The sequence below is a fragment of the Zootoca vivipara genome, chromosome 1, assembly GCF_963506605.1.
Source record: "Zootoca vivipara chromosome 1, rZooViv1.1, whole genome shotgun sequence".
NCBI lineage: Eukaryota > Metazoa > Chordata > Lepidosauria > Squamata > Lacertidae > Zootoca > Zootoca vivipara.
The window spans coordinates 118,895,582-118,919,069 of NC_083276.1; the positions used below are offsets into that span (position 1 = coordinate 118,895,582).

The 23,488-nt window shown below is 41.3% G+C and overlaps 1 protein-coding gene across 5 annotated transcripts in view; it reads left to right on the top strand.

The window, feature by feature from the left end:
- GULP1 (GULP PTB domain containing engulfment adaptor 1) overlaps window positions 1-23,188 on the top strand; it is a 176,839-nt gene extending 153,651 nt beyond the window's left edge. For 2 of the 5 annotated variants that reach the window (XM_035135813.2, XM_035135787.2), the window contains 3 exons: window positions 11,553-11,691; window positions 15,638-15,732; window positions 20,374-23,188. In XM_035135813.2, coding sequence (XP_034991704.2) covers window positions 11,553-11,691; window positions 15,638-15,732; window positions 20,374-20,445 — 306 coding nt within the window. In that variant the 3' untranslated portion in view covers window positions 20,446-23,188. Of the gene's footprint in view, window positions 1-4,459; window positions 4,688-11,552; window positions 11,692-15,637; window positions 15,733-17,816; window positions 17,828-20,373 lie in introns of all 5 variants that reach the window. The other 3 variants (XM_035135828.2, XM_035135805.2, XM_035135821.2) reach the window with 3 other exon arrangements.
- The last annotated feature ends 300 nt before the right edge of the window (window positions 23,189-23,488 follow it).

Consider the following 23,488-nt stretch of genomic DNA (forward strand, 5'->3'; position numbering starts at 1 on the left):
ACTACTAAGGCAGCTGGATTTAATCTTTGCTGATCAGCTGAGCAGGAATCAAAGCTCATTCTTGAGAATGAACATGTTGCCTTGTTAATTCTTTTCCTTAGTTTTACGTTTGCTTCCATAGCAAAAAGACAGACCAAGTTTAAATCCATAATTTGTAATATTGAATTGTATTTGTCAATGGATGCGGGTGGCGCTGTGGTCTGAACCAGTGTTTCTCAACCTTGTGCCTCCAGATGTTTTGGGACTACAACTCCCATCATCCCTAGCTAGCAAGACCAGTGATCAGGAATGATGGGAATTGTAGTCCGAAAACAGCTGGAGGTACAAGGTTGGGAAACACTGGTCTAAACCACTGAGCCTAGGGCTTGCCAATCGGAAGGTCGGTGGTTCAAATCCCCATGACAGGGTGAGCTCCCATTGTTCGGTCCCAGCTCCTGCCAACCTAGCAGTTCGAAAGCACGTCAAAGTGCAAGTAGATAAAAAGGTACTGCTCCAGCAGGAAGGTAAACGGCGTTTCCGTGCGCTGCTCTGGTTTTGCCAGAAGCGGCTTAATCATGCTGGCCACATGACCTGGAAAAACTGCGGACAAACATTGGCTCCCTCGGCCAGTAAAGCAAGATGAGCGCCGCAACCCCAGAGTCGTCTGTGACTGGACTTAACTGTCAGGGGTCCTTCACCTTTACCTTATTGTATTTGTCATGTGACAAAGGTATTTGAGAGCAGAAGCAGTAAAAGGAAGCAGTAAAGGAGTCTAGAAATGTTGTGAAATGCTGAAAAGCGGCAGAATCTCTCAGCATGCTGAATTACTGTGACTCATCTAGAGGATGACTCATTCTCTGTATAAATGTTTGTATCTGCTTGCAGGCAGACTCAGTGGGGCCTGAGTCGGGTGGAGTCAGTGTGTGTGGAGCCTGACTTAGGCATGGAGCCTGTGCTCTGTGAAGTCTGTACTCTGTGTATGCTCTGAAGCTAGATTAAATCTTCTGTTCACTATGCTGTTTATTTGCAAACAAGTTTTAACTCAGTAAAGCTTTTATTCTTTTACTGAAGAAGACTGCATTATTAATTTACGCTGCACGTCATATTTCATAAAATTTATACACCGCTTGATTGTTTTTAAAAAAGGCCTCAAAGCAGTTTACAAAATATAAAATAGTGAAATAAATACGCTACCTTAAAACAAACAAAAGTTAAAATACTACAGCAGGTTAAAATTACCTCAACTTCCTTAAACATCTGGTTCTGAAGATTTTTAGCAGGTGCCGAAAAGAATACAGTGAAGGTGACTGCTTGATCTCAGTTAGCAAAGTGTAATTATTATTATTATTATTATTATTATTATTATTATTATTATTATTATTATTACCCCACCCATCTGGAAGGGTTTCCCAGGCACTGCCACACTAAATTACCGAAATGCTGAGCATTATATGGCACCTGTAGTACTGCCAATTCCACTGATCAAAGCAGTCAATTTGAGTTTAACCTTGCCATGGCAACGGCTTGTTTCTTCTCCGAACTATGTATCTTAGCCAGCTTTGTATAGACGAACATTTCAAGCCATGAGAGCGGAAGGGGGGGAAGTCGAAATGCCTTTCTCAGCTAAAGTTGAGAAGGATCCATGTTGGTTCATCAGAAGAAATCTACAGTTGGGCAATATATTTATTTGGACCAAAAAACAAAAAGTCAAAAAAATAGGATTTTGGTCGCGTGAACTCAGGATGTTAAGTGAGGGCTTTCGTTTTTATTAATGCCCTTCCTTGATTTCCCACAAACTAAGTGCAAATGTTTTTAATCTAGAATTATTTCCAAAACTGTCTTTTTTTTATTAAAACCTAACCTACTTATTGTAACATATCCATTAAAGACAGATTTGTATGTAATATAGATTAATGCTGTTTTTACCATTTCCTGAATAATTATGTAGGAGTTGTACCATGATTATTATAATGTGGTTTCCATTGCTGGTTACATTCCTAGCTGCGTGTTTTGCTCAGTCTCCCTACCAGTGAAAGTGTTAGTCATGGGCAGAGATGTCAAGGATTGCTGAGTGTACACAATGGTGCATTGTGCTTGAATTCTGTGGGATTCCTGCCTGTTTCCTAACATCAGCATCTTGGGTTCATAAGTAGGATTTGTGTTCTCTGTCTGTGCTGTTCATTTTTCGGATTTGCTTTGGCATTAAATCAGAGGTAACTTCTAGCATTTGAGCCTAAGTAGTTTAAGGAAGTATGATTTATTGCTTCCATATGATATCACAATAAGAGCTTAAACAGTTTTTTTTTATTTAAAACATTTCTATTAGGGTGATCCCAGAGTAGGTTGCAATCAATTGCCAGTAAACTGCATAGCCAGCAATAGCAGATCAAGAATCTAAAAATATATATAGTACCACAAGAGTGTTAGGTTTTTCCTTTAAGACTGATGTGGTCAATGGTGCTACACAGAGATGTGTGTTTGCAACCTTGTTCTGAATGATAGCACACCTGTGAGCTTTTGCTAATTTGAATAACAACAACAACAACAATCTTTATTACGGTCCATAGACCCATCAATTCGTTACCAAGCGATACACAGCTGGGACACCCCGCCCTCAAACCACTCAGACATCTTACCAAATTCGGAATAGGAAACATTAGTTCTTGTGACCACCGATAAAAACTTTGCCACTGCTAGTGTTCTGGCATTTGACCGGTCTTCCAATAGGAACCTGATATAGAAATCCTCTGATTTTCCTGGGAGCAAGGCTAGCAGGGGTGAAATCACTTCAGCCCTAGCTTGCTCAAACTTCCCACAGTGCAGCACAATGTGTTTTATAGAATCTACATCATGGGTGCACGAGCACAGTCTTTCCTGGTAGGGTACTCCTCTCATCCTGCCCTCCAGCACTGAAGAGGGGAAAACATTCAGTCTTGCTTTTGTGAACAGCCTTCGGTAGTTTGGCACTGTCAAGTTTTGAATATAGGCTGCTGGCTTAAAGACATGCCCATATTGTACTCCTACTGCCAATGGACTGCAGATCGCAAGTGATTGATGTCGTAGATCACTGTGTGAATTATTTGAATTTGAATAATTGAAGTAGAGTTTGCTTACTGTAATGTGATTGGGTAATTGACTATTTTGAATTCTGTATTTAAGCAAATGGTTCATGGGTGTGGTGGTGGTGGTGATGTATCGTGAAATGAGAGGAAAGGAGTAGAGGAGTGTGTTGTATATAATTATAAATAAAAGCAAGCAACGATACTGAAGACGACTTTGTTATTTCGTCGGCCCTGCCGCTGTTGCCACTCGGTTGGTGCGTATTTTGCCCAACAAAGAGTACTATAGAGTACATGTGGTGCACAAGAGTACTATAAAGTACTATAGAGTACAATAGTACTCTACACAAGAGTACTATAGAGTACAGGTGGCGCTCTGGGTTAAACCACTGAGCCTAGGGCTTGTTGATCAGAAGGTCAGCTGTTCGAATCCCTGTGACGGGGTGAGCTCCCGTTGCTTGGTCCCAGCTCCTGCCAACCTAGCAGTTCGAAAGCACGTCAAAATGCAAGTAGATAAATAGGAACCGCTACAGCGGGAAGGTAAACGGCGTTTCCGTGTGCTGCTCTGGTTCGCCAGAAGTGGCTTTGTCATGCTGGCCACATGACCTGGAAGCTATACGCCGGCTCCCTCGGCCAATAATGCGAGATGAGCGTGCAACCCCAGAGTCGGTCACGACTGGACCTAATGGTCAGGGGTACCTTTACCTTTACCGCAAGAGTATACGTCATTTTTATTGATTTATTTATTAATATTATTTCTATACCACCTTTTATCTGAGGATCACTCACAGGTTGGTTTGCAATATAAAAACACAAAAATACATAGGAAGAAACTAGATAACACACACATACCCAGCTATTAAGGGCCTTGCTAATATAAGTTCAGCTCTTTGCTCCCTGGAGTTATGTGTGCTTGGAAAGCAGCCCCACACAAAAGCCTGTTTTGGGGGGGGGGAGATAACCTTCTCAATGTGAAACTTGTAGGAAGTTTGTGTTGTATGTGTGCTTGGTGAGAGAGAAATGGTTTGTGAAGTTATGCTAAATACATAAAATACTGGGCTGTGCTTTAACCATGCAAACTTGTGTGCCTACTACTGTATATGCCAGAACAAATGCAGACATGAAGATTTTCAAGCATATTTGGTTCATGGGGATATTTTTAAGGATATAGAAGACATGATTTTAAAATTTTAAAATTTGCAATGATTTTTAATGGAGATGTTAAATTTGCTTCTGCCGGTACAGTACTGGATTACTCATTGTTACTGTGATGTAAGAAAAAAAAGGTTCACTTTTTATTCCTAATATTGTGGAATGTTAGTTTACAAGCAAATTTTTGTGCTCTTTTTTTTCTTTCCCTTTTCTTACCACTTTCACTCCTTAGAATATATATATATTCTCTTTCTGTGATTCCTTTACAGCTGCTGCTGCACATACAGTCTGATTATGAACATGACATGTTTCAAAGACCCACCACCTTTTTCTGGTGTAGCAATGAGGATTCTGCTCCTTGTTTAGATATCTCTTCCATTACACTAACTCCTATGAACTCTCCTGACTCCAGACACTCATCTGGACTATTAACACCACCACCTACCAAAAGTGGTCTTCCAAAGCCAGTCCATGAGCACAGCATCCCAAGACCTCGTGTAATCCACCTGGGCACAAGCAGTCAATTTTTTTTCCTCAACCTTCCTATCTTTGTTGTGTATGAATTGTATCAAAGCACTACATTTTGTACAGTGGTTAAAGGACAGGCCAGAAGCATTTCATTTACTTCTGAGCAGTGCAGAAATGTTTGGCATACCGAGACTGACTCTCCTTTAAAAACGCTTAAGGATAAGCTTGCGCTATATCGTTTGGGCTGTCTGGTTAAATTGAGAAAGCAAATGGAATTCTTATACCTCAATCCCAAATGGCACTAACATAAAAATAAGTGTCAAGTTTACTGGGGTTGTTTAGAATTCCAGCCTTGGAATTCTATTTTATTTTTAAATGGAACTATTAATTACCAATAGGGAAAGTGAAAGATGAGCCCGGTTTATTGGTTCACAATGCAAAGCTTACAATCTCTGAAGAATTGTGATTGGACAGCTTTAAATAAAATGTGGGAAGTCAGTAGGAGATGTGGTCGGCAATGTAGAGCACTTGATTTTGTTGAAGTTCACTTTAACTCTGTGCAAAATGAAGAATGCCCATTATTTATCCCAAAGATGAGCTGTAACATGCTTCCTGATTGTAAGAATGGGCTGATACAACCTTCTCTTTCTGTTTGCAGTTAGCAATTGGCTGTCCTTGGCAAACATGGCTTTTTGCATGGGTTTACCCAATAAAAATGCTTCTCATGATCATTCAGGTAGTGCAAGTATGCACTTATTTCGAAACAAAGATCAATTCTCTCATTATGATTGGTGTTCTTGAGAGAAACAAAAGCAAATACTGTTTAATTGCAATAAGTGAATGGGGAAAAACTAATTTAAGAGATTCAGATGTTACTGATTGATTCTCTCGCTCTTCAAAGATCTGTAACTCCATTAACTGCCTTGTGTAGATTTTCTGTTGTAACATTTTATTCCTTATAGCACATATTTATACTTTATGCATTTATTAGTAAGAGACCTATTTATGACTTCCGCATTCATTTAAAGATGAAATCAGTTGCAATGGCAAGAATCCCTAGCCTTGCTTAAGGACTTGTGTGTGTTTAGCTATATATTTTAGGATTTCTTTTTCTTTTTCAGATCCAAAAACACTTTTGTTCAGGTCCAAACTAAACTTGTTGAACTTGGCTTCATTGGAATCAGTGGGGAAAGTTAGTCACGTTCAGCTAACTTAGTACCTTTTGTCTTGTTGCGAAGGAGACTCCTGGTGCAGAAGAAACCACTAGGGATGCACAGTTGGTTCATTTACAGCTAGTTTCTTCAGATCCCGGCCATTCAGAGCAGCCCAGACAGAGTCAAAAACATTCAAGACTCATTGACTTTCAATAGGAGATTGTTATGCATGTTGCCCATAATTTACTACAAATTTGTCAGAAGAAGGTGGGGGACAAAAAAAAAGAACTTTTTTTTTGTGATGGGCGTCAGCTTTTAAAAAATTGTTTGGAATGTCTGGGTTTGGATTTTTGTGTGTGTGAAATCCAAAAATGAATTACAGTGGTGCTTTGCTAGACGAATTTAATTCATTCCACGGGTCTTTTCTTATAACGAAAAATTCATCTAGCGAATCCCATAGGAATGCATTGAAAAATTGAATTGTTTTTGCCCATAGGAACACATTAATTGAATTTCAATGCATTCCTATTGGAAACAGCTATTCGCTAGACGAATTTTTCATAAAACGAATTCATCTAGCAAAGTAACCTCCACTTGAAAAAACCTTTCGTTAAGCGGAAATTTCATTAAGCAGACCATTCGTTAAGCGAGGCACCACTGTAAAAATAATTCATAGATTCCACGTAAGGCTTGTGATGTCATAATCCTGTCATAACTCCTGATGGAATCTGTTTTTCACACAATCAAAGACCAACATTTGATGACTAAACTTCTATGATGGGTTTTTATTATAAATTAGCAGGATTTTATTATAAATTAAGAGCCTATGGCTTATACAGTATCCAAATGCTATCCATCAACATATTTCACTTTCAGCAAAAGTTGTGTGTGTTTATCACAACTGTTCTGAGTTAATAAGCAGTTAATATATTAGTTGCAGAGACAGAGGAAGTCATTTGGATGAGACTTGGCTTCCCCCCCCCCCAGAGAACTCAGAGAAGGAAACAAAGTACATAGTAATTGTGTACAAACAAATTGGGCAGGTTGCATTATTTGGGTCAGAATTTGGCAAATCTGTTACATGGAAAGACTTCTACATATGCAGAACATGGTGTTTACCTGTTAAGTCCTACAAGGTACAGTGCCTTGTTTTTAGGTGATTAAGAAGTGATACTTACCGTATTATCCATTCTACATAAAGGCAGAATCGGTTTATCTGCCACTTATATTCATGTTTCTCCAGTGTGTTTAAAATGGGTGGCCAACAGGTGGTAGATGTTGTTGGACCACAGCTTCTTCCTTTAGAAGATACTTCTAATTTCAAGAGTGCACGGGCTTTTTGTTGTGACTAGACTAGGGATTATTAAGACAGTTCTAAGTACTGTAGTGCATTCTAACCTTTGTATGATAGTCATTCAGTTCCACATTCAAAACCAGTAATTCAATATCCACATCTGATGAAAGGAGGACTAGTTTTGCTGCACAGGAGGCCTCCCTTCTTAAAGACAGACGGGGTAAAGTACATAGTGGCACATAACAGCAGAGAATGCTCAGCTTGCAGAAGAACCCAACTTGCCTCAAAGTCTAGAGCAGGCATCCCCAAACTTCGGCCCTCCAGATGTTTTGGACTACAATTCCCATCATCCCTGACCACTGGACCTCTTAGCTAGGGATCATGGGAGTTGTAGGCCAAAACATCTGGAGGGCCGCAGTTTGGGGATGCCTGGTCTAGAGAGTCCTCTTGCCAGCTGCAATTTAGCAGCCATCCAGCTGAAGTCAGCAAGCAAAGTTGGAAGACTAAGTGACTTCACCATGCTCTGCAGCAGGGCCGTCTCAAGCAGGTTGGGCGCCCTGGCACTGAGGCGCAGAGATCGCTCCGGCGCCCCCGCCCTCGCAGCGCGCAGCGCGCAGAACGGCTTCCGTACGGCTTCGCCATGCAGAGCCCCCCCCCCCTGCCGGCTCGGCGCCCTGGCGCCCTGTGCCACCGGGACTACACCTAGAGCCGGGCCTGCTCTGTGTCAGGAGTATGGGCAGGAGTCAGGCTCTGGGGCCTGTAGTGCTTTGCAGGACTGGGGCCTGCCTCAGCTTGTGCTGGAGAAGCAAGGCGTGGCCACACAGGTGAAGACCTCAGCTTGTGCTGGAGAGGCAAGGAGTAGTCTCTCAGGTGAGGCCACTTGTTATCTCACTGCACCTGGTGGCAGGGGCTGGGAGGGATAAAAGCCCAGCATTTCCCTTCAGCTCTTGGCCACAGCAACACTATCCCTGCCTGGTTGCATCTGGCCTCCTGCTCCTTGCTCCGTGGACCCTTGCCTTGCTGACGTCTTGATCCTTGCTCCTTGGACCTTTGCTTTGCCTTTGCCTTGCTCCTCGACCCTTGGACCTTCGCCTTGCTTCTTGTTCCTTGGACCCTCGCCTTGACGACGCCTTGCTCCTCAACCCTTGGACCTTCACCTTGCTTCTTGTTCCTTGGACCCTCGCCTTGACGACGCCTTGCTCCTCGACCCTTGGACCTTCGCCTTGCTCCTCGACCCTTGGACCTTCGCCTTGCTCCTCGACCCTTGGACCTTTGCCTTGCTTCTTGTTCCTTGAGCCTTCGCGTTGCTTCTTGTTCCTTGAGCCTTCGCCTTGCTTCTTGCCCTGTGGACCTTCGTCTCTGCCTTGCTCCTTGACCCTGCAACTGCCTGCTGCTGGACCCTCAGCCCTGCACCTGTTCCTGCTTCTTCACCACCATCTTGCCTCTGGTCCTGACGCCCGCCGACCGGACCGTGACACTCTGCAGACTAATTGCTGGCGATTTGAAAAAAATGAGGCAATATGTGTAGTCCAGGGGGCCCCAAACTAAGGCCCGGGGGCCGGATGCGGCCCAATCGCCTTCTAAATCCAGCCCGCGGACAGTCCAGGAATGAGCATGTTTTCACATGAGTAGAATGTGCCCTTTTAATTAAAATGTATCTCTGGGTTATTTATGGGGCATAGGAATTCGTTCATATTATTTTTCAAAATATAGTCCGGCCCCCCACAAGGTCTGAGGGACAGTGGACTAGCCCCCTGCTGAAAAAGTTTGCTGACCCCTGGTGTAGTCATTTGTCATCAGTGATTTCTTTCCAGTAGAATACTGTAACACTATAAACTTCAATTAGAAGATGCTGAAGAGTCTGGGAATGCATAGACCAGGCATAGGCAAACTCGGCCTTCCAGGTGTTTTGGGGCTACAACTCCCATCATCCCTGACCACTGGTCCTGTTTGCTAGGGGTGATGGGAGTTGTAGTCCCAAAATATCTGGAGGGCTGAGTTTGCCTATGCCTGGCATAGACAGAGCACCTTATGAACATAGGAGAAATAGAACCAGGAATACTCTGAACCTTCCTCCAAACTTACCTCTAAGATGCCAAGCCTATCCTTCCTTTTGAAACCAGCCTTTATAGAAAATGCACGTTCCTCTCTCTCTCTGCCTGTGACCCAGGAACAAAACTTTCCATCATTTTGTAACTCTGAACAGATAGTACAAGAAGCCAGTGGCCGGCTGTCGCGGAAGGAGTGTGTGTGATGTTTGTGCGTGAACACAAAAAGACTTGTTCAATTTTTTATTTTTTATTTTGTTATAAGCATATTTGTGGTAAGAAGCGTTAAGGTTCTCTGGGAGAAATTCAACGTCACATTCTTCTGATTGTTGCATCAGCACAAGCATTTTGGCTTGCCAGACAGAACCATCTCCCTTCTCCTTCTCCCCCACCCCCTTGTGCAGTTCTGGGGGTGCTCTGAACAGCACAACCACCCAAACCCATGGGCAGGGTGGGGGCATGAGGAGATGACTGGAGGGAACCCATTGTACAAGGAGTAGTCCAGAGGCTCCACTAGATCAAGGGTATTTCCATAGATTGAAGGACTCCTTCCGCTTATGGAAGGGCACCATTAGATACAACCCAGAACTATGTGATGTATGAACACTGTTAATATGCAGGAACCAAAAAAAAGAGCGATGCTGAATGTATCTAACCACCAGTTAAAACACAACATATCAAGAAGCCTTGCATGGCAAGAGGGAAGAAAAACATCACCTCTAGAAACATGGCACTGGCATCAATTTATTCCATTACAATGTGAAGATAATTGGTCATTCTACGTCCAGTTAGCCATGTTCCTTTATACAGTGGCACCTCGACTTACGAACGACTGGGCAACTGAATTTTTTGACTTACGAATGGGGCAGATGGCCACACGCTTATGAATTTATCGACATCTGAACGGAAACCGTGGCGGTTTTAGATAGGGTTTTTTCAACTTACGAATTTTTAGATGGGGTTGCTTCGACTTATGAATTTTTCCGTTTCCAATGCATTCCTATGGGAAATCACATTTCCAATGGTGCACTTTCAAATTTTTCGACCTACAAAGGTGCCTTCGGAACGGATTAAATTCGTAAGTCGAGGCACCACTGTAATATCAGTATAACCAAACTGCAGATTGTTTTGCACAACATTTGAGACATGGTTTGGATTTTCTGTTAGGGGTATTTTTTCTGCATTGTCAATAAAACAAAGTTGCTTGTTAGCTCCCTGTAATGGGAAAGCTTACTTAGATTATCTTATGCATATCATCACTCTGCTTTCTGTATGTTATTGCTGCATATTTTCCTCTTAGGAAAGCATTCTTACTTGGATAGCAATGGTGAAATGACTGTAGCTATTAATCTTAATCGGACAGAAAAGTATATTTTCAGCAAATTATACTTTGCTGAAGCTGACCAGAATTTCTGGGCTTTATTTAGTGATGAGGTTTCTACAGTGCTAAGCTGAACTTAAAAAAGAAGAAGAAGTTACCCTGTAGTTTCAATATATTTGAAATGTACTCGGAGTCGAGAGTGAATTTCATGCTCTTTATTCAGCTCATAGTCATCAAGGAGAAGAGGAGAAGAAGAATGGCTCTTTTCCCAAAACCATCTGCTTATATACATTATTTACACAATGGGCCTTGCGTGATTGGCTACTTCAGGGCTACACCTGTGGGCCAATCAGGTTTTGGATTGACTTCTGCCTGCAGCCTGATTGGCTGCTCCTACAGGCCAATCAGGTAGCAGCTTCACTTCTGCCAGCCGCCTGATTGGCTGCTCCAGCAGGCCAATCAGGTTGCGGATTCATTTCCACCTGGAGTTGGATTGGGTAGCTCCCGCTGATTCTGAATCCTATTGTTCTAGGATTCAGCTCAGTACATAACAATATTCATGGTCCTTAATGTGTTTTCATCCAAATTACTGCTTTATTACATAATGGTTTCTAAGTGTTTAGAGCAAGTGCTATGTCAGGTTTTCAGAATATTAATCCTACTATGACACAAGAGGTAATAAAACAAAACTGATATGTTATCTCTTAATTTCAGGCACTAGTTCTGTATGTTCTGATGTATAGCCAGCTGTCCTTAGAAATGGGCATTATCTCTCTCTCCATTCAAATATGTTTTGTATCTAAAAGTCATTCAATTCTGGATACACCAGATACGCTAAAACTGTGAAAGTATTGCAATACTGGTTGGTGCGTGACTGAAGGCTTTAGCATGTTTCATAAACCTCAAGCTGCAGATGCCAATTCCTCATATCAGCTCTTTTGTTTTTTGCATGCCCTCTTCTGTTTGAAAACGTAGCTTTTTATCTTCTGCATGCATGCAAAAATTAAAAAAAAAAAGTTCAATATTGTGATTTTGTCATGTGAAATTTTGCCCTAATGTTTATTGTCCTTATTGTAGGCAGGCAGTGTGACACCTAAATCACCCTCCACTGACATCTTTGATATGGTTCCCTTTTCTCCCATATCCCCTCAGTCATCAACACCTACTCGCAATGGCACACAGCCTCCTCCAGTGCCCAGTAGATCTGCAGAGATCAGTAAGTTTTGTAATCAACTGACCTGATTTGTTTTCATCTTCATACTAAGCCAAATACGGTTTTTGGAAACCACGCATTTAAAAAACGATAGTGCTGGGTTCACAGTGTTCCTGTTCTTTGAGAGTTTGAGTATTTTGGGGGGCATCTTGTGACCCTTTGGTATGTTCAAGTAATAACTCCACTCAATGCAGAAATTAAAATAGCATGTTTGTTGTAAACATTTGCTTGTCCCCTTTTGGCTGTTAAAACTAAGTAGGCGTTCAACTATATATGTGCTAACTAGGGGCCTGGATATATTGTTTCATATTGTGCAAAAGCCATCTGAGGATATGTTTTAGTCCTGTGTTAACTTCAGGAAAACACTTCTACGGTCTTCGTTGTGACACTTCAGCCGTGATTCAACTAGTGCCACACCTTTTTGTGTGTGTCCCCCTGAAAAGAAAAGGTAGTTGCAATCTCATATCCCAGTGGCTAAAGAAGGAACACACAGGGGACGCTATGTTTTGGAGAAGAAAAACCTGTGCCCATTGAATCCCGCATGGAAAGATAAAAGTAGTTTACACTCGACTTCAGAACTGCCTATGTGGTTCTTTGGGGAAGTATCTCAGAAGTATTGCTGGATCTGCTAGTATTATTTTAACCCTGGTCTATGGCCAAGTGTCTGTAATTACTCCCAGATAATTTCTACAGCTATCTGGTAATATAGTTAACATTAACTTTGTTAACATTAAGTATAAGTGGGATGGTACCAAACGTTCAACAGTTTTTTATTGTTGGGGAAACAAACAATGATTTTGGCAATGTAAATTTCCTCCGCCTCCCCCCAAATCAATTTCCGCTTTGATTGAACACCCACACCCACACAAAAACATTACTTGAAACCGATTTCGTGCCATCGTTTTAGTGGCGTTTTTCTTGATATGCCACACAAATAGGTGCCACTAAGTCTGGGATCACAGACGGGTTGATGTAATGATGCTTTGTCTGATGTGATGACATCACCACATCAGACAAAAATGCATGATCGCCTGAAAAGGCATGGTGCCTGCCAAATTTGCTGGAAGAGTATTCGACAATGTGAAACTAACAAAAATATGTGCCCAACAGGCCTCTGTATCACAGCGGTAAACAGCACTCTTCCAGATTAGAAGGGCTCAGGCAGTCCTTAAGGAATGTTGGACCTAAGTTGTCCAGAGCTCTTTACCTGACTTGATGTGCTCATCTCCCCAGATAGTAATCAGTGAATTGTATTATCTTGAGCAGGGCACTATGTGGTGCCTTTAACCCCAAGGAACATAGATGTCTGGCTTGAAAGCAGAGGTTGATTTCTTGCTTCAGCAGGCAGCCAAAGATCTATGCGGGCAAAACATCAAAGGAAAAATATAGTTTATGTTTCCGGAAAATAGTGGAAATCTCCAGCCCTTTTGGAGTTACTGGGGGGAAACAAGCAGGGGAGTTGCAATGGCTGAAAACGAGGGGACAAATCCACAATTATGTTAGGCTTTCGCATTGCCAATGCCAAGAGACATCTTTTGATGTGTTTTGAAGCCAAAGAGGATATTTCTGAGATAAAAGTGTCCCAATAGGAAAAAAGCAACTAAAATCTGATAACAGATGAACGAAATCTTATACTCCCTTCTTAGGAAATAGTTTGATTACCACCAATAACAACAGGGCAAATTTTTTACTTCGTGCTGTAAGACCCTTGGGGGCAGTAGCCTTTCCAGGAGGTCTGCAGATCAAATTGTCTTCAAAGAAACATTTGAACCCAACTACTTCCACTGTCCACATGAGTGCTTCTCTTTTACCCCTTTATTTTTCATAACAGATTACCAAAAGAAGAACCTTATTTTGAAACTAATATTTGAACACTGCTAACCACATTTCAAAATTAAGTTCAAAGTCTGGAAACGTACTGGATTCTTCACCATAAAAAGAATGGTCTGAAAGAGGCAATAATACTTTCATGATGTTATAAAAGCACTAATGAAATGGCTAGCTTAAAGAGTTTGCAATGCAAAGACCTCTGCTCAGATCTGTTGTCTGAAATCTCGTCTCTTGAACCCACTCACAAGGTGGCCTATCACAGCCATCATCTCTTAGAGCTCTTCCCAGTTAACTGCAATATGAAGATAAGTAATGCCAGCCTACCTTACAGGGCTGTTGTAAGGATTGTTGAGATAGGCAAATAGTGTGTTGTAAAAGGAAAATGCAGTCATTATTTATTTGAAGATCTTGCATCTTGTAATAGGTAAATCAATCTCTCTCTGTATTTTACTGAATTTAGCATTTCAGTATATTATTATAATGCATTTTCACGAGGTGATTTTATATTTCATGGATCAATAGTAGTAATTTTAGAAGCTGCAACAATCACTTCCAGGTCTTTTAAAGTGTGAAACAGAAATGCCAGATTTAAGACCTTGCTCCAAAAACTCCATAACCACACATAAAGCACAGCCTTATAAATCATTCTTCTGTTATGTTATTATTGTGGTTGAGAAATTCATCCATAAAACAACTTGATATGGTCATACATTCTGGGAGTGTTTGAAATATCACACACCCACTCCTGTTTTAGAATAGGAATTATTACACTGTGAAAGCCATGGCAGGGATAGATGTGCAGCACAAATTAATACAGGACAGCAATGGGAAATCTGCAAATAAGGGGAAAATACTCATTTTTAATATAAAAAAATGAGAGGTGCATTAATCAGAAAAAATGTGTTTGTGTAATTCTCTTGTCAATCTCTAGCTAGTTAAAGCAGAATATAATCTGAACTGTAACATCTGGGAAATAAAAGATTTAAAGCATCATGAGAATAGAAGGAGGAAGCAATTGAGCAAGAAGTTGCTTTGAGCTTTCTGGTGTTCTAATTTTGGGGGTTCGGATGTTTTTGGATGCACTGGGCATCATTTAGGTGATTTCCACCACCAGAATATGTTCTGATGTGTGGTACAGTCCCAGGAACAATGTGCTACCTTCTTTTCTCCGAGCGTGCAAATCATCCCTAATTGCTGGGATTACCCGCACTGTTTCAGCACTTGCAGGGTCCACAATCCATGCCTGTAGCATAACTCAACTTGCACTAGTTATCTAGGTATCTGAAGAAGTGTGCATGCACATGAAAGCTCATACCAATAACAAACTTAGTTGGTCTCTAAGGTGCTACTGGAAGAAATTTGTTTCTTTGTTTGTTTCAACCTGCACTGTGAATCCTGCCAGTTCACAAAGATTAAGAGGGGCTGGCTATCGACTACACTGACTTGGGCTGCTGGGAGCTGGTCTAACAACTTCTGGAGGACCACATGCTCCCCATCACTGGTATGCTGTATCATGCCTGGAGGGGTTTTTGGAAGGTGCCTGTTCTGGATGCCTTTGAGCAGCTGTTCGGATTTAGCTCAGTTCTGTGTAAGAGAAATATAATGCGAGCCAAACCATTATTTTCCCCCCTCGAGCTTCATTTTTTGATAGAAAACACTGTGTAGTCGTAACCAAAACTAATGAGCTGGTGATCCGAGGCTTGTTTGCTGGAACAACTTACTTACTCTGCATATGTGCCCTGCTTAGAGAAAAAAAAAAAACACACACACACACACTCCAGTTTCTGAATGACCTGCAGGGGCTGTATGCTTTAAAAAAAAAAAAGATGACTATGCTTCATACAGATTTAGCCTGAAATTCGTGGAGATGCCCTCTTGAAAAATAATTTAGGGGAAATGAAGTGAAAATTAATGGTTGCCAAGATGCAATGGTCAAGAGTGGTGGCTCAAGCGAACCATCCAGTACAGACCTTCTAGAACACAGCAGAACACTGGTTGCAAATATCGCTGCTTTGCATTCTCAAGTCCAGAGTTTCACCAGCTGGTCTCAGTATCTAAGTTTCCATACACTCCACCTCTTATGTTGCTGATTCCTTTTTTTTATTCTTCTTCTTTCTAGAGAGAGACCTTTTTGGAGCAGAACCTTTTGACCCTTTTAGCTGCGGAGCAGGAGATTTCCCTCCAGACATTCAATCCAAACTAGACGAGATGCAGGTGATAAAATATTTGCCATTGCAAAAAATGTTGTTTCCATTGCCGTGTAAATATCAGGAGACATTACCTGTGCTGTAGGCGGCATGATCGTGGCCTGTAAAATGTTCAGTGTTGCGGGGGGGGGGGGGGAATAGGATTCATTCAGTTGTTAATAGAGTTTTTAATCCATCTCAAACAGAGGTAGCTTTTCTGGGGTCCCCCACATGTGCCATTTCCATCATCCGTCACCACTTTCCATGCTGCTGGTAGTCCAACAACATCTAAGGAGAACAACACTGGCAATAAATGAATCAGTATTCAGATTCCTTAGAGCAGGCACGTCCAACAGGTAGAATGTGATCTATTGGTAGATCATGGGGTGTTCCTGGTAGATCTCTGGCCACTCAGTGATCTACTCCCCCCCCCAAAAAAAAGCTCTACAACTTTTGCTTTCCAAAAAAGCTCAGCAACTTTTGCTTCCTGGCAAAAAAAAGTGGGCCATCAGATTAAGTTCCACTATCGGACTGGGGATTCAGGACCCTCAACTGTTTTATATAATCAACTTTTGATTATGTTCTGTGTATATCGCAATGCTCATTCAGTTCCATTCATTCATATATTCAGTTCCATTCATTCATTTGCTTCCTAAAAAAAGCTCAACCACCTTGGCTTCCCCAAAAAAGCTCAACAACTTTGATCCATCCAACGACAATGGGTAGATCGCTGCCAGTTTTTTTACACTGTGAGTAGATCACAGTCTATTGGGAGTTGGACGTCCCTGCCTTAGAGGATTTAATACTTACTCTATAAGCTTTTGTAGTACTTCTGCAGAGGAAATGGAGTCAATATTACTTTTCATGCTTCCTCTGGAGAAGAACTATTTATCCCTTGTGGGCTACGTGGAGGGTGCAGTTTTGAAGATCTGGATGTAACCACTACAACAGTGATGGCCAAACTTGGCCCTCCAGCTGTTTTGGGACTACAACTCCCATCATCCCTAGCTAACAGGACCAGTGGTCAGGGATGATGGGAATTGTAGCCCGAAAACACCTGGAGGGCCAGGTTTGATCATCACTACACTACAAGAACACCAGGGAAGAATGCACTCACTGCAAGCAAGCCTTAATATCTATCTGTAAAATACATTTTGCTCTTTCAAGGTACAACACACTTCGCCTAACTATAATATTGCTTAGGCTCCTAACCAGGTTTGATTCTAAAAATAAATAAATGCCTCCTTCAATTCCCTTCCCACTCCTTTCATATGCCAGCACTTCATTGTCCATGTTGCCTGCCTTTGTACGTTCTTTAGGCCTAATAGGACTTCTTTGAAGTCACCACCCACTCAAATACATGACAAATGGTAGCCAGCTGGGTTTCTCCACTCATTTCTCAATCATGGTCCCTTCTCTAGTCACCCCATCCTATTTGTGTATTGTTAATCAGCTACTCACACTTCATTTCAATCCCACAAGATTCCTTGCCTCTCTCTCTTCATCACTGCTGGGTATATTTGCCCATTGGCTGGCCTTTGCTTACCTCTGTGTAGTGGTTAGGCCTCCACCATTCCCTCGCTGCTCTTCCTCATCCATTGACACACAGGGCAGTACAGGGGTGCAGGGCTAGCGGCAAGAATGGCCTTGCCTTTTAGCTCCTCTGTAACATTATTCCACCTTTTCCACCCCAATACCCATGGTTTTTGATGGTATACAATGTGAGACCAAAAGATACCAAGTGCATGCACAAAATTATTTATATCTGTGTGTGATGAAATACTATAAATACCTTTCCAATCTCAACAGTGGGGAAATTATAATTTACTTCAGAAAATGAACTTGGTTGCAATCAACTTTATATTTACTTCTGAATATTTTGTAAGAAATAATGAAAAGATGAATTTAGTTGCAATTATTTTATATTATTCAGTTTAGTTGTTTGTGAGATCTGTAACTAGAAGCAAAATCCCATGCATATCTACTTGGGCGTAAGTTCTTATTCCACGTAATTGTGTATAGAATTGTAGCCTAAATTAGAAGTGTTATTACCGATGTTAACCAATCTGTCTAATATTTCTTCTGTCTCTTTGTGCTTTCGTGGGTGTGCAGCGTCAGCGATGGTTGGTATATTGTTTTTTTTTAATGAGTTTCGATTCATGTCCTATAAAGTATAATAACGTTGATGTCTGAGATCAAAACTTTAGCACTTCAGATTGCTAGATTTCCATTCATTTTCATTTTTCATGTGGTAGAATTTGAGAAATTCTTGCAGGCTCATTTCAGAGAGGTATTGACTTTTGGTCTGTAGTGGCTCGCTATGCTGTACATACACATTATGTAAGAATGAGTTCTTTTATTCAATATGAACTGTAAAACTCAAATGAAATGTTATTACTTCAGACAGAGCAGGCAAGATGGCTACCGTTTCTGTAAAATACAGGCTTTTGCAGGGATGCTATGCTCTGGGTATATGTGCACTTCATGGACTGGAACAGGCACCCCCAAACTTTGGCCCTCCAGATGTTTTGCCCTACAATTCCCATCATCCCTGACCACTGGTCCTCTTAGCTAGGGATCATGGGAGTTGTAGGCCAAAACATCTGGAGGGCCACAGTTTGGGGGTGCCTGGGCTGGAAGAACAAGTGCTCTCCACAATGCATATGATATGTATAAAAAAAGACACTCCTGCAGATGTTCGATCATATAGGGACCCAATTCACAATGTTCTTCCCACTCCCCGTTCACTGAGATGGGAGAACCGTTTCATACGTTAGGATAAATGCACCATGGATAAAAAGAGGTGTGCATTGCTAAAGAGCCACACCACCGCTGATATGAGCCAGGAATCTGCTTTGTATTTTGACTTGCTAAAACTGTGACCCTTTGCCAGCAAGTATATATTACCTTCCCCAGGCATTCTTTCCCAGAAAATAGAAGGCATGTGCATTGGACTGATTCTTTATAGTCACATTCCCAATTCTGTCATCCAAACATAAAGCTTTTCACATGTACGTCTCTAAGGAATTGAATCAATGCACGTGTCTTCTGTTGTTGTTGTTTTTCAGTAAAAGAATATTTATTCTTCAGCTCTAGCCAGCACTGTAATCCAGAGGGGAGTGCTACCTTTCAAATCAGCCATGTTTATAGCATATTTGATTTATAGGTCAAACTGAAATCCTATAAGCCCACACGAATAACCCTATGAAAGTACCCCTATCTTGCCAAGAATCACTTCTTATCTTGAAAGTTGTCTCTTGCCAACTTGTACGTAAGGCAGCTACGCTGCCATGGTCTAAAACGGAGCCATCACATTCTCTTATCTTTATCCAATTAGATCCATTCCAGCTCAGAATGGAACAGCATACTTTTTCTCTCTTTGCAAGCCCGCTACAGTGGAATGTGACACAACCCACCCTATATTTTCAATCAGGGTTCAACCTTGACACATTGCTAGATTAAAAAAATTATTTTCCTTCACTAAATAAGGAATAGGATGCAGCAATGGCTCTCATGTGCCATGTACTAATAACACATCGAGTTCGAATAACCAGTGCTAAAGGGAATAATTATGAAGCACAATTTCAGCCAGGGATGTGCATGCGTCCGCTCCTGCAACAGTACTGGAAATTTCATCATCATCATCATCATTATTCATATATATATATATATATATATATATATATATATATATATATATAATAACTTTTGCAGGCTACACACATGTTCCACTGCCGCCGCCACCTCCAAAAACTGACAAAATGGCAAACGTTCAAATTCACTTTTTAAATTTCACATTAGGCAGATATTTGATAGGGACTGAGGGTGCTTTTCTCATATAGTTAGTGAGACATATTGTAAATGTCATTCATACTGATCACCTGTAATTAACGGGACAGTGCAAACAGGCAGCTTAAGGCTCGATAGCAGTAACATCAAAAGCATATTTTGTGTGTGTGTGTGTGTGTAATTAAAGCACATTTAAAATTTTTTAAAGCAGACACACACACACACACACACACACACACACACACACACAAACACACACACACACCATAGCTGTCAAGTTCTCCCTTTTTTTTTAAGGGAAATTCCCTTATGCTGAATAGGCTTCACACACACACACACACACACACACACACACACACACACACACCATAGCTGTCAAGTTCTCCCTTTTTTTAAGGGAAATTCCCTTATGCTGAATAGAAAATGGAAAACTTGACAGCTATGACACACACACAGAGATTAGTTTCATTCTCTATAAAACAATCCAGATGAGAATGTATTAAAGAACTCAAAAGAGCTTACTCCTGCATGGCCAGGCTTTCTTTCTTTTCTTTTCTTTTTAAGGTGAATTCCACAGTTATAAGAATGAACACTTGTCAATAGGCATTTGTAAAATACCGTATTTTCTCACTCTTTCTTGTTTGTTTGCCGAAACAAAAAATAAATAAAAAAATCCTTCCAGTAGCACCTTAGAGACCAACTAAGTTTGTCATAGGTATGAGCTTCCGTGTGCATGCACACTTCTTCAGATTAGTTGGTCTCTAAGGTGCAACTGGAAGGAATTTTTTATTTTTATTTTTTGTTTCGACTACGTCAGACCAACACGGCTACCTACCTGTAACTAGCACTGTTTGTTTGTGTTTTTCTTCCTCTGTTTCAGGAGGGGTTCAAAATGGGACTGACTCTGGAAGCCACAGTATTTTGCCTTGACCCTCTAGACAGCAAGTGCTGATGCCAAGAAAAGAAACGTGAAAAGATATCGCCATCTCTCTCTCTTTTTTTAGGAGGGGGAAAAATGTTTTAAAACGTATTACAAATACTGTCAATGTGCCAAAAATGTTTTTTTTTTCAACTTGTTCACTTTTGTGAGGTTTGCTTCTGTGAAACTCCAGATAGGTTCCAGTGTTATCCCTGTACAAATGTAAAAAGTCACACGTGTATATGAAACCAAAATGAAATCACACTGCTGTCTTTCTTCGTCACCTTCCGCCACCCAATGGCACTTCACCATGTGCTGTGAAGTTCTTCGAACCATTCATGCAGACCCGTTCCTGTTGACAGGCACTATCTTTTGGGACTCTCGGAAATGGCAACGCTTATAGAAGCCCCTCGGTTGGTTTCTTAATTCCCAATCTGTAGGGCCATGTTCATACAGTTTTGTTGAAAATCGCCCAGATACTGCATACCACAGTTCACACAGTCCACAAATCCTTGTTTCTGGCCATGATTCAAGCTGCAGTGCACTCTGTGGTTCTTCACGTAGACTTTCCCACATGCACATTAATGGCTTTACTTTAATGTAAAGGGAGTGATGGAGGCAGTCCCAGTGCACAGTCCCAGCATCACCGATTTGGCGTGCTTCAGATGTTGTCCCATCAGCCCCAACTAACATGACTTTCATCAGCCCCAACTAACTAGCACGTTGGGACCATCAGAGCTGAAAACCAGCAACACCTGGAGAACCACAGATTCCTGTCTTAGATTTAAGAATTTTGATTAGGTGCATTAGCTTATTTTTACATTCCCAGTGGTGTTTGTCGTTTGGAATCTGCTTCACAAAAAGCTATGCTTTTCAGTGGTGAGTGATCGTCTGTTTTCACATCTACATGTGCACACAAGCATTATTTTGCACTCAGAAGCATATTTAGCGGGGGGGGGGGAGGTCCAATACCCTACTCCTCGACACAGATATTTTGGAAATCTTGTTGATTTCCAAGTGGAGGCAGACTAAAAGTCCACATGCTTAAGTCACTGCTTGTAGCGCATGTTAAGTTGCTACGTGTCACAGAAAAATCCAGCTCAGATTGCCTTATGCACACACTCTTTAGCTAAAAGAAGAAACCCTTGACGTTTTGAGGTCAGGCCATCTGCGGATTCCAGAGGGTTCGAGAGTACATCCTTCAGGATCTTGGAAGCCTGGAGAATCATTTGGAAGCACACAAAGGAGTTCTGCTGCTGGGTCATGTGGGAACCCTATGAAAGCTGCTTGGATCATACATTTGGCAAATAACCTTACTGTGCAATGTACATGTCATTTATGGGTGCATCATTTGATAACAAATAACCCAGAGAAGAATGGTGGGGACGGGTTGTCCTGTTGTCATTTGTAATTCTGTGCAGAAGCCCATTGCTGAGCATCAGTGTATTTTTCTTCCACTAGCCTTCAAACTAGCAATAAATGAACATTTTGTTTGTGCATTTCTTGCATTCACCAGTGGAATTGTTCCTTCCTGTTTCCATTTGTGCCATCATTTTTTCTCATTTTTTTAAAAAGTGTGTGCGTATGTATACACATTTATATATATATACATATATATGTATATACAATAATGGGGGGGGGGGTTCCCCTCTCCTTTAAGGATCCTTTCACTGAAAAGACTTTTGGGGGGTGGGGAGGATGGATGCAAAGGACAAATAAGAGAAGACACTTAAGAGATTATTTTACTGCTTATATATTTTAGACGGGGAGAAAAGAACTAGTTTTCTGGTACTTGGGTTGGGAAAAATAATAGCTTTTGACCTTATATCGTGAGGTTTACACGGAAAATAGAATGCATTTATGCAATATTATTACCTTTTTTAAAAAAGCTTTGTTCCAGCCTCGGAAGACGCTTAAGCAGATGCCTGGACAGTCTGGGATACTTCACTTGCTTAAAGTTAGGCATCTGCTTAGGCACGCGGCTCTAGTCGAGCCTTTCCTATTTTTGCATTGTGTTAAGTCTTCCTTTTTGTTGATCGGTCTGAATGTATACCTATATCTATGGACAGGATCCAAAGAGAACTGCCTGCGTACGTAAAGTGCTTCTGCACATGTACGGGGAAGAATGCGGGCGATCCCATCACGCCGAACACCATTCCAGAGGGTCGCCTGACTTTCAGAAGCTGCTTGGTGAGGACGCAGGGACGGTGGCTGTAGTAGGAAAGTGTGGGACAAACACTTGCAGTGCGCATGCAAAATACCACAAACAGTCCTTTGGATCATGGCCTATGTGTCTGTTGATATAGTTATATACATATGGAATCACTAATGCGTAGAGTAGACTATGTTTCCTAGAAAGAAATCTATAATTTTGTTTGTCCTATAGTATTTTGCAATTTGTACAACGAGGTTGTTTAGTAGCCATATCAATGGCTTTTTAAAAGAAATAGAATTTGTATTTTTATCGTACTTTTAAAAAAGAAAGCTTTACGTAATAAGCATATATTTAGGGGCCGTTTACTATGGATGGTAACGAAACACTCAGAAAATATTTGCACATTTTAAGAAACCTTTGTTTTACTGATTTTTACGTGGGTTGATTCTACGAAATGCTAAATATGATCTAACCGATCACGTCAGTACAAGGACACCTAAATTAATTCAGTGAGAAAGTACATTTTTAACGAGAGGGTTCTAGTGTTCTGGTTGAAATTTGTATTTCTATGTAATCTCAACTGTCTGTTTAATTTTGCTCCAAATAAATGTTTTAAATAATTTTGACTCGTGGAACAGAATTTTTATTTAATACTGATCCGCAGTGCAAAGAAAACGGTAAATATAAAATAAAAACAAGGAAGCACCTAAAGGTAAAGGTAAAGGGGCCCCTAACCATCAGGTCCAGTCGTGTCCGACTCTGGGGTTGCGGCGCTCATCTTGCTCTATAGGCCGAGGGAACCGGCGTTTGTCCGCAGACAGCTTCCGGGTCATGTGGCCAGCATGACAAAGCTGCTTCTGGCGAACCAGAGCAGCGCACGGAAATGCCGTTTACCTTCCCACCGGAATGGTCCCTATTTAT